The sequence below is a fragment of the Mytilus californianus genome, unplaced genomic scaffold, assembly GCF_021869535.1.
Source record: "Mytilus californianus isolate M0D057914Y unplaced genomic scaffold, xbMytCali1.0.p SCAF_9, whole genome shotgun sequence".
NCBI lineage: Eukaryota > Metazoa > Mollusca > Bivalvia > Mytilida > Mytilidae > Mytilus > Mytilus californianus.
In genome coordinates, this window is record NW_026262745.1 from 59,435,119 (window position 1) to 59,447,360 (window position 12,242).

The 12,242-nt window shown below is 32.9% G+C and overlaps 1 protein-coding gene across 2 annotated transcripts; it reads right to left on the reverse strand.

Annotated features, from left to right (window-relative positions):
• Nucleotides 1–1,567: 1,567 nt before the first annotated feature.
• Nucleotides 1,568–10,415, reverse strand: LOC127715334 (heat shock 70 kDa protein 12B-like). Of its 2 annotated transcripts, XM_052221366.1 has the most exons (5): nucleotides 10,371–10,415; nucleotides 8,400–8,761; nucleotides 7,969–8,184; nucleotides 3,495–3,657; nucleotides 1,568–3,077 (listed from the first exon to the last, which is right to left on the reverse strand). In XM_052221366.1, the coding sequence occupies exons 2-5, from the start codon at nucleotides 8,709–8,711 to the stop codon at nucleotides 2,428–2,430; spliced, it is 1,341 nt and encodes a 446-aa protein (XP_052077326.1). In that variant the 5' UTR covers nucleotides 8,712–8,761; nucleotides 10,371–10,415; the 3' UTR covers nucleotides 1,568–2,427. The 2 variants fall into 2 exon arrangements, with proteins under 2 accessions (XP_052077326.1, XP_052077327.1); XM_052221367.1 differs by lacking the exon at nucleotides 10,371–10,415 and having other exon boundaries at nucleotides 8,400–8,794.
• Nucleotides 10,416–12,242: the final 1,827 nt, after the last annotated feature.

Here is a 12,242-nt window from a genome sequence, read left to right on the forward strand (position 1 = left end):
CATGCATAGCAAGCTATAAGATCCCCCGATGGTACAAAATATTGAACATCTGAAATGAAAAAAAAACCCGGCCTTTAATGTACAAAACAACAAACCAAAAACAAATACAGATTATCAAACACCCTCATGTGCCCTGACACCTGTAGCTTCCGACTTCGAACAAGACCAAGTATTATGTAAACACATGTGTCGTACACATGTGTCCTTTGAGGATATCTTGGATAGAGACAGAAATATTGTTTTGCAACAGGCCGCCTGTGGATCTTTCAACCCGTTGTAATAATTCGTATTGTGGAACACAGTTATTGTCTCGACCACTCTCACAAATAGCAATTAATTTCTGATGATTCTTCAACATTTACTTATTGGTGGTTTTAAATTCACATATACATTTACTTATACTGTAGATACTGGATATGTTTTTAAATTGTTTTAGTATTCTCCATAAAATCAAAATTCAATCAATCCAGCAATTGTCCTCATCCAAACAGTACTTTGACCTATAATGTTTTACTTTTACAAATTGTGACTTGGATGGAGAGTTGTCTCATTGGCACTCATACCACATCTTCTTATATCTAAGTAGTAAAGAGAATATAATCATAAAAAGTACCAGTCTAAATTCTTACAGACTACCCCTTCTCCTTATCAGTTATCATTTCGTTTTGCTCGTTTTCCATATTAGAACAGCTACTGTGCAGACGTTATTTTTCATAGATATTTCTATTTTTTACGTTTAGTTGTATGCAAAGAAACAAATGTATATTTCCAGCTGTGAAGTGGAAACAGTTTTCAACGACATTCTAGAGCTCCTTAGTTACTTGAATGCCGATAATTCACCGTACATACACTATACATAGTTTGCAAGGATACGTCAAAAAAAAAGAACAGAACAAAGTATAACTTTTCCAGCGATAAATTCATTTAAATAGAAATATTTTTCTGTTCAATCTAAATATTATTTTACCTGTTCCCTTGAAATAGTTTGTTCAGCTGTGTCAAATTAACATTCGTATATGAATCAAAGAATCAAAAACAGACTGTAAGCCCACGTGTCTTTAAAGTTATAAGGTCTCTAGAACCACTATCATGGCATATGGAGACAATTAAGGATATACTTGCGATCTACAATAACAGGCACCATCACGGAAGTATATAAAAGCTCTCAGTAACAGTTTGACAATTTCGTAAACAAGAGAGTTCCATCAAATGTGTTAAGCTGATTCAGATCTGTTGTTGTGGCATGGTGCCTAATGTTAACATGATTTCCTTACAAATCTTACTGTATTTTAAGCTATTGAAACAAATAACTGTATATTCTCGACAATACTTGAAATATTATATACAAAAGAAATACGAAAAAAGACTAAAGTAACGGTCGGTACTACATATATTGGTACAATGAAGTTAAAAGCTCGATGTTTGAATATTTCTTAAAGAATAATTTTCAATAATAGTTGGAGTTTCAGACTAGAATAGATTTACAGTTGATTAATAATAAAGTAAGGGTATAAAGATTAGAAAGGGATATATGAAACACTCTTGACAATGAACAATTGCATTGAAATTGGTGTTAAGTAATAGATTTATATATGTTTTACATCTTGACACTAGAAACATTAATATCAATATAAAAAGAGAATACAGAATTTACAACTGCCTTCTTGTCTGTAGGGATTATATGATCTAAAACATTTAATCAATGATATTATTACATGATTTCATTTATGCCTCATGTGTGGGGTTTTACATTAAACGCCTGTATTTGTACATCTCAATCCATTGGCAAATTGTTATTTGTATAACATAAAATTAAGGAGATTATCAAAACAAAAAAAATGACTCCATGCACGACATTAGAAACTAGCTATTTCTATCTATAAAATTAGCTGAACAAATAATTTTACCCTTTATATATATTTTGTTCAGAGAAAACATTGTAATGAACTATATTTAAATATAACTGTCAATAATGAGTATAAATGAACCATAAAACGTATAGAAGTATGTCAGCAAAAATGTTAAAAAAAATAGAGCAAATGGCTTCAAATAAAGTAAGTGGTTGATGCAATAGTGCATGTCATTGCATGCACTCTATCACCACTCTATCTTGGTGAAATTTTAAAATGGTTCGGTGCGTTTTAAGAGTTTGTATCTAGAAACAACTGTCAACATAACATTTATAGAAAAAGCTTTTGATGTTTTTGTTGAGTTTTAGATTTCCACTTTTAATACGTTGATCAGCATACTTGTGTTTAATTTCCTTTTTATTTTGTTGTATATTGTAGCATGCAATTGACAGTAATCGCAAAATCGAAAAAGTAATGATTTGTATAAAATTATCGACTCTTATCAATTACATACAAAATAAATTCGGAGTAATCGATTTGTTATTGGTTACACAACAATCTTTCTAGTGATCGATTATTAATTGATTTCTTTTTTCGGTAATCGAGCTATTATCCGATGCCCATATATAACGGCACCTTTCAACACAGCTATGCCAGGTTCAGGTGGAACGAAGACTGTCATACCTGGATATGCATCTTTCACAGCCGACTGCATTATGAGAGACTCTGAAAAACTTCCGACCATTAATAGTGTGCTAACATCTTTTAAATGACTTTTAGTCAATAAGGACTTCACGTGCTCTATCAAATTAGACTTAGCTTCATTGAACAATGCACGGAAAAAATTGGCTTCCATTCTTAACTTGTCTCCGCACCAAGTCATTTTGTCTTCATATGCCGTCTGTTTTAATACATCTTGAATTTTCTCTTCCGTGTCTTTTTCAAATGACTCAAGTAGTGAAACGGGGAGTCTTAACGTGACCCTTTCAATGCTTTCATTTGTAATTTTCGTACTCTTCATTTTAAAATCTATTAACAATTCTTCAGCTTTAAACTTGTTTTCCTTTTGAAATTTTCTTAAATGAGGTGCCCCAACTATCTTAATAAGAAGCTGATTGAAAGCTCTATCTACACTTGGACCAACCCATGGACCACCACTCGGTGTCTGTAGTTGTAGAAGGGTACCATCTGCGTCCTTCTGATGGCATGTTATCTCAGCTGTTTCATCTGCATTAAAACAAATATCAGTTTATATATAGCACTGCAAGGAAAGAAAAGTGCATGTGCCGCCTGCTTTTGTACTTAATGTGTTCCAGATGGAATTTTCTTTAATACTCCAGATTATTATATATCAACAGCATAAGTTAATGACACACATTATTAAGAGTTATAGTACGTACTATACTAGTACTTAGTAGAAGATTTAACCTGGGATTCGCACAAGCCAAAATTAAAAATTCACGATTGATAATATAAACATTCTTAGTTGATAAGACTTAGTAGAATTACATTCAATAGACCGTAGTAAATTAAAGTATTTGATATTATTTTCAAAACTGTTGGTTCTGATCATTCATTAATTAAATCATTTCATTTTTTTTCTAATGAAGCAAATCCTGCATATTTATCTTTCATCTTACTTACCCCCCAAGTCAAGTACCATGAATGTGGCGCCTTTTTCAGATGATGTACATGCATTTCCTACAACATCCTCATCCTGAATTTTGTCAGTTAGTAAATGCTGACAGAGTAAGGTTGCTGCATCTGGTTTCAAACATAAACTCAGATGTTCACCACTAATACCAGCCTAAATCAGTAAAATGATATGAATGTTATTACAAAACTAAACGGTTTTTGACATAGAAGCTGACAACAAGCTCTATAAAATAATAGAAACACTTCGTTACCGATTTTTTTGAAAGTTAACGTCAACATTTATTGATATATTTACGCCAGCACAACTGACGAGTGTCGAGTGACTGATTATGTTATTACGGTTCAGTGAATTGTATTTATCTTAAAAGATATTGAATGCCTCTCATTTTCAAGTATTTTTTCTCTCTCTCTTTCACATGATCGATTTCAGTAAAAGCCAATTATATTGACAACTACAGCAAACGTATCCTCTTAGTGTGCAATAGATCTTTTGTACAGGATTGTTTACACTTTTTCTTGCTTTTCTTACCAGAAGTCAACTCCGATTCTGGTTGTGTTTTTGGACCTTGATATGGCAACCTTCCTTAGAATAACTAATCGTGGTAACGTACTTTCGTGGAGAACGGTATGTCATGAATTCGATTGCTGACTGATTCAAACAAAAGAATTTGCTATGCATTCCCTTATCAAATGGTATTTTAAAATTAGTGAAAGAGGTAATATTTGTTCGGGGTTCAAAAACTACGTCTGAGTAGGGTACACATATGTCTTTCTGTGTGAGTTAGCACGTTGAAAATCTTACTCAGTGTGTTGGTAGAGTATAAATCAGGGGATGGTCATATATCATTAGCATGTTATCGTCCTGAACATGCATGTTGAAATTGTTGCAGGACGTTTTTGAATTATCTTTCAACCAATAAGATAAAAGGTTTAACAATAATTACCATACAAGCGTCCTGTATACAAATAAGGATGTGTGTTATGATTGCCACTAAGACAACTACCAACGATAGGTCAAAATATGTGTAAGTAATTAATTATAGGTGACTGTTTGAGAAAACAATCCTGCTGTATAAAAGTCTTTGACAAGAAAAATGTGAAACAATTTAAATGAGAAAACTAACGGTCTAGGGGAAAGTGGGGTAACTCGCCACCTTTTACATCTCTGTCATTTATTTATATATGAGTTGTCTCTCTTTGTATAAAGTTGATTAAGTCTAAACGTTACAACATCCGTCATTTACGTCATCGCGTCTCTTTCGTCATCAAGCTCATTTGAGATATTGAAAGTAGAAACTTTCACAGGTAAGTGCATTTTATTCTTTGGAAAAATAGTAAGACAGAATAATGCGCCACATTTCAGCATATTTTGGAACCGCATATTTACTCCCTAGAATGTTGAAACGGCGTAGTTCCGGATTGATTACTGAAAGTTAAATACTCCAAGTTTTGAAAAATTGTGTCAAAACACAAAAACAGTGTAAGCACATGTCAAACATAAGATTTATGGCAAGCTATGAAAATAAAATCTTTCAATTTTTAATCTAATTTCACGTGCTTATGGATCACAGTCTCAGATATTCCCGTAAAAGGGGGATGGCACCAATATCACATTTTTTGAACAAAATATATATAATATTAAAACAAAAATGGCATAAATAAAATGATATGGTTTGTATTTATTTAAATATGCAACATTCTACTCCTGTGTGGTGAGATAATTTAGAAAACTTCATTCAACCGTGGTCATGATTTGCTGAAAGCTCCGCCATTTTTGTGACTTGTGACGTCATGGTGTAATGGTAATCAATTATTTCAATGAGAACCAAGTGTTTTACTTGCGTACAAAGAGGGAAAAGAGGGGTATATGCAAAAACAAGCGGAGAAAGGGGTGAAAATATAACAATACTCTGTTGCGTCAATGCTGAGGCACGGGTTTTACCGCCTATGATAATCTTTAAAGGGCAGCGGGTAAGTGAAGCTCTGGAAGGAAACGCAACACCTGGCTCAGAATTTGTATGTAACAAATCCTAATTTATAGACAGTGATTTATTTGACAAGTGGTTCACCAACATCTTCTTGAAAAAATTGCCACCAGCCAGGACCGTTCTTTTGATACTTGATGGTTATTCATCACACCTGAATTTTGATACTTTAGAGAAAACAAAACAGAACCAGATTGATATGTTTTGTCCCCCCCCCCCCCTCCCACATACAACACACTGGCTACAGCCTATACACAGATCTATTTTCGGACCAATGAAGACAATGCAAGTTACAACAAACAATGTCAGAAATTTATGAGAGACCATCCAAGTAGACAAGTAACAAGGTATGACTTTTGTGGACTATTTAATACCGTATTTCAGTCTTCAATGAATATGGTTAAGATTTTAAGCGGTTTTCGTTCTACTGAAATTTATCCCTTTAATCAAAGAGTCATACCAGCAGAAGCGTATGAACCGTCTCAAACATCTGTACTAGATACCACGTCACCACAAACGGAGGACATACCAGAAAGTGAAAATACAGACCATAGTACAACGATGGTTGAAACGCCACAATCTACCCCAAATGAATTTGCAGAAACACAGATAAACACCATCGCTGTGGTCGCTGATGTTCATGCAGTACCCGATCGTCCAGCATATCCAGTGATCGACGCTATTAGAAACCAAGCAGAAATGACAGTAAAAACAGTTACGTATACTAACTCTGAAGGGGAGAATTTTGATGAAATTTTAGTAATTCCGGAAGTGAAGAAAACTCAACCAAAGAAAAAAAACTAAAAGAATAACAACAGCAAGGCTGTTAACTGACACGAACTACCTCATCGAAATGAAAGAGAAAATAAAAATGAAGGAACAGAAGGAAACGGAAAAGGAAGAAAAATGACGCAATCGAGATGAGAAGAAAAAAGAAAAACAAAATAATTTGCTAACAAATCCAAAACGTTCTGAACGAACAACGAATAAGACAACTAGTGCAAAAAAATCTAAAAAGGCACCTCTTGAAAAAGAAAGCGCAGATGACAAAGACAACGAAAAAGATAGTAGCTTATATTGTGCATTTTGCGACGGTTACTATTTTAACGACTACAGTGACGATGAGGACTGGATTAAATGCACAAAATGCCAAGACTGGTACCACGAGTCCTGTACAGGAAAATTTGGAAATAATTTGAGACAATTCAAGTGTAGAAAGCACTGAACCAAACTGTACCAAACGAGAGTAACAATCGTTTTTTCATGATAAAATACCATGGTTTTGTTTGATTGAGTGTAGTTTAACAATACAAATTTCAATGGCATATTGAGAAGAATTTCATTTACAATAAACCTATAAATATCCTCCAATTATTTAAAAAAAGAAGATGTGGCATGATTGCCTATGAGACAACTCTCCACAAGTGACCAAATGACCTACAAATTAACAACTTTAGGTCACCGTACGGCCTTCAACAATTAGCAAACCCCATACCGCATTGTCAGGTATAAAAGGTTCCGAAATTACAAATGTAAAACAATTCAAACGAGAAAACTAACGGCCTGATTTATGTACAAAATAATGAACGAAAAAAATATGTAACAAACGACAACCACTGTATAAAGGCTCCTGACTTGGGACAGACACATACAGAATGTGGCGGGGTTAAAGTAGTTTGAAGGCTAACCCTCCACCTATTCAATTGACTTTTTTTAACAGTGAACTTTGAATATCAGTGATATATTTTGTTTAAATATGCTTTGAAATAACTGTCACTCAAGACCAACAAGCTAAGGTAACAATACGAAATATGGTGGCGAGTTACCCCAAATCAATGGGGTAACTCGCCACATAAGATGTGAAAAGTCATACACGTTCATGCTCATATTATTGAATATAAACATACAATTGTTATTGGTATTTGGAGAAAACTGAATACACTTAAGTATCACATGAAAACGTTTCACAAAAGTTGCGAGGGGACGATACAGTAGCTTGAATAGTTCTTATAGTGGCGAGTTACCCCAGGTTCCCCTAATTCATAACAATTCAATTTACCAAAAAAGAAACATGACAGACATTAATCAACGACAACCACTCATTGGTATATTCTGGTGTAATTTCACTAGTCACAAATAACGAAGTGTCTTTAATACCCTTCATATATTACTTTGTATTATATAACTTAAAAAATATAACTTATAAACTAAATCAACAATGGCCGAGTTTCAAAGATAGAACTAGGCATCTTGATCTATGTCAGCTTGAAGGTAGGAACATTGCACTTTCGTTTATTTTAATTTGCATATTTTTCGTGTGTCAATTCGTGTTTGGTACTTTCGTCAAACACAGCAATTACAGTGTAGCAGTTAGTTATATGCATGTATAAAATAACTTAATGAATTATGCTGACCCCGCTGATTATTGAATATATTAAGTTGATAAAAACAAACATCCTTTTACAGCTTCAAGTTACCTTGTTTGCAGCTTCTCTCATAAACTGTTTACCAGACTCTGTCCAAATAGCTGGTACTGTTAAAACCCAATGAATGTCGTCATTGACTATCCCAGTTTCAACTGATTTAAAAGATTCTAACAAATGACCCTTTAGATTTTTGATAACCAAGGAAAAGATTTCTAGAGCTGGCATTTCTATACCATTATCATCTTTGATCATCGTCTGTACTGTGTGCTGGTTAATAAATATGTTGATAAACGAATAACGAACGTCACTCACAAATATATGTCATAATATCTTCATCAAACTGTTCTACTATTTTAAACAATTACCTTTATTTTATAACTCTTTGCAATAAAAATAATTTAATGTTTATGAAATTTTCGCTGATATAAAAATATATGAAAATCAAAGTAAAATCAAGATGATAAAAATAGGTAAAAATTTACCTTTAGTTCGTGTCGCAACATCTTAAACCCACAAAAGTAATAATAATCATGATGTTCCTCGTCTAAAACAAGCTCCGAGTACTGTTCTTCAGCATCGTATCCAAATGCCAGGAACTTTTGGGATTTGTCCAGCAGAACAGCAGTCGGTACCTTGATCGACATCAAAGCTCTTGAAATACTTGTCCATGTATTGGTATGAATGTGCATTGAATCCGTTTCAAAATCAATTTGTAAGGAATATGCACAAGCGGAAAATGTTGTTCCAATATCTATTGCTGCTACAAGCATTTTATTTTTTTGCTCTGAATACATTGCAAATTTTACAGTATATTCTTATACATATCTCCTTGTTTTGAATAATTCTGAAAAGGATTGCAACATATGACATGCTATTGACTAATTCCTTTACCTTTATCATCTTTGATTAGGTGAAAGATATTTGAAATTAAAGAAATAGATAATGCATTTCCTTTCCGAAATTGATGATCTAACAGTAAACATCCATATCATAATAACGCATGCAACGGGTTATACTGTTTGTACAGTTAGAACAACCATTTGCAAATGTTGAAAGGGAGTTGTCAGTGTATTCAGGACTAACATTGATTTCAGACTGAAAAGATCTTAGTCTACGATTTTTGACATTGCAGGCATACACTTAGCTGACATAAACAGTAAATGTGTACCAAGTAAATGAAACTGTCCTATTACATCGTGCTAGCGGAAAACCAGTTGACTTTGATTGTTATCTATATTAATCATATGATATTGGTTTCTTAGCATTAATATGATACACATCATAAAACGTTGTTAATGTCTCCACAAGGGTTTCGAAAAGAAAAACTACCATAAGAAATATTCGACAGCTAAATTTTAGGAAATCAGATACCGGTACGTAACACGTTTCGAAAATTTTAACGACAACAAAATATAGAACAGCCAATAACTATTCCTGGAATACAAATCTAAGTAAACAGGCCATGTCCATAACATCATAACTATAAGTTCGAGCTGGAAGAGCGACAATGACTTATATCCCTCGATGACATCATTCATCGTTTGGACTTCCGATAAAACATGAAAGAAGGGGCGGTAAAGGGTGGGTAATATAAAGACATTACTATTGTCGTGGGAATAGTTTGCATTCTGGTACAGAATAAAGCTGGCTTGATTCTTCGTCATATTTGACAACTTATAGCTAAACTATATTAAATCTCTTTTTTCTGCTAAAATAAACGAAAATAGAGTAATGATCTCTATAAAAAGTCATGTTGATATGCAAATGTATAAGAATCGTTGTAGCAGATCGAATAGAGGATAAGGTTTATGCGTTCACTTATCTCTCATGTATTGATATTTACAACTGGTATTCAATACACGTAAATTGGTCGATTTAAAGTGTAACCAGTAGAAAATTTAAGAAACCTTCCAGAAGTGGCGTTAATTAGCCCTTGTAATACTAGACAGATGGGTAACAAAGTATATGAAAATAACAATAATCGAAGTTAAGAGATGTTTATCAGTTAGACAAAACAGAAGCGAAAAAGATCACCAACAGAAACATAGAAGTTAACATACTCTACAAAATGCATAAGGCATATACGGTTGGTTGCACATTCCAATGAACACAACTGACCTAAAGTTTTAACCACTAAAGTCGTCGTCTGTGTCAGAAGGGAATTAAAATCAATCAACACCTCAATGATCAGACTTCTGTACACCGAATTGTTGTTATTAGCTGATAAAACGCACTGTTATTATAAAAAATCGATAATTAATGACCAATGAACCAATGATTTTTACATGCACACAGTCTGTTTATTTTTGGGGTTGTTAATATCATAATGCAAATGGTAAGATTAAAATGTACAAAGGAAGATACATCTCATTTCTGTCTGACCAAGAAATGAAAATGAAGTTCTTACCGAGCAGAATCATTAACGCATGAATTTGGAAAATAGAATGACTTACACTAAACCGTGATGATCAGTTATAAATAGACAATCAAAGCGAATAAACTTCCTGGTGCAAAGATTCGACGTTAGATGACAATCAGATTAAATCATTACGTTTTCTAGTCACTCATTACTTATGTTATGTCTATTAATAAATATATTAAAAAATATATCGTTATCTGAAAGAAAATAAAAACTATATTTATACTTACTATATCGATTTCGGTTTCGATTTCAAGCATAAACACAGGTATTTTGGGCAGTTTAAATAAGAAATCCTCTCCGCTCTCGTCAATTAAAAGGTATAACTGGTATAATTAAATACATGTGCCCGACTTTTTTTTGGCATAATAATCTGTTTTGTGATTAAAGTGCAACTGATTTAAAACAATTCGAAAACAATTAAAATATATATTGTCGTATTCCTTATATTTCCAACGCTTCAGTTCAAGTGTTCTAATAAGAGAAAAGATTAACACATCCATCTTCATGTATGTTATTCTATCGAAGACTCCTTTATCAGAGTGTTATACAAGCAGCGGTTTGTAACCGCATATGGCCAAAAACGTGTTCTAAAATCAACATATTAGAATTTGTAACCACTACATAAGAATGTTTACATGAGTAAAATTCACAGTTTCATGATAATTTCAAATATGTAATGACTATTTTTTTTTCATTTAAGTCTAGGTACATGGTTTGATTACATTCTGTTTGAATATATACTACAAGCATTTTGTTCATGCTTACAATGCATGATTATAGGGGTAACTTGCTTAAACTATAGTAACAAACACTTGATTACACTTAACATTAAAATCTGGAGATTGCTAGGTTAACTTGGTTACAATTGTCTGGCTTCGCTCCATAGTAAAACATGAAAGAATAAAGCAAAATGTCATTTAATGACCGTAAAATGTCCTTATGCATTTAAAAAAATGCATCAACAACAAATTATCCCAACATGAATACGGAGATGGAAAAGGGAGGGCTTTAAATTATTTTTAACCTTTTTCCTATCCAAAAACTTGTCAAATTCCCGAGGAGAGCTACAAATAGAAATAAAGCTGTCTATAAACGAAGAGAAGATATCGATAAATGTTTTCATCAAATTATTTAAAATTCATTGAAATATCAAAACCTAATAAAACAAACTTTTTTGTTATCGTGTAAAGATAAATATTTCAAACATATATATCATTTGATGTTCAGACATTTCTTCATTTTCACAATGGTCTACTTTCGTGAATTATGCTTAGTAATTAATTGTTTTGTTGTTGTCAGGGAAAGAAAGAAAAACTTTCAATGTTTCCTTCTTATAACAACATTTTAATTCTTTCACCCTACGCGTCCTTTTTGGGCTTTAAAAGCATATATACATCAGAAAGGAATTTTTATCTATTCCCGAAAGAATTTTCCTGAGCGAATTTTCGGGGAGGGTACACTGTTCAATAAAATACAAATTGCACTCAAATCTGTAAACCTCAATGTAAATCCCACGAGTAATATTGTTTGAATGTTCATGAATCTGATATACAAAACCTACTGGTAACATACTTGAAAATGAACGTACTAGTATACGGTATACGGTAGAACTGTCCGAACCTGGTATACGGTAGAAATGTGCAACTATATTATTCGGTAGAAATGACCAATTCTATGATACAAAAGAAATATTCAATACGAGTATACGGTAGAAATGTACGATGATATCATACGGTGGGTATATCCGAAACTATTTTATACGATAGAAATATCAAATACATTTAAACGGTAGAAATATCAAATACATTTATACGGAAGAACTGTACGTATAAATGTAGCTAAAGGTTAAACGAACCCAACATTTTTTATTAATAGTGAATATTACCAAAGTAACTAATCAATT

Coding starts and splice junctions, on each gene's coding strand:
- LOC127715334 (XM_052221366.1), bottom strand. CDS start 8,711: ATGTATTCAGAGCAAAAAAATAAAATGCTTGTAGCAGCAATAGATATT. Junction 8,185..8,399: donor TGTTGCGACACGAACTAAAG/GTAAATTTTTAC, acceptor TTTATTAACCAG/CACACAGTACAGACGATGAT. Junction 3,658..7,968: donor TGAGAGAAGCTGCAAACAAG/GTAACTTGAAGC, acceptor TTACTGATTTAG/GCTGGTATTAGTGGTGAACA.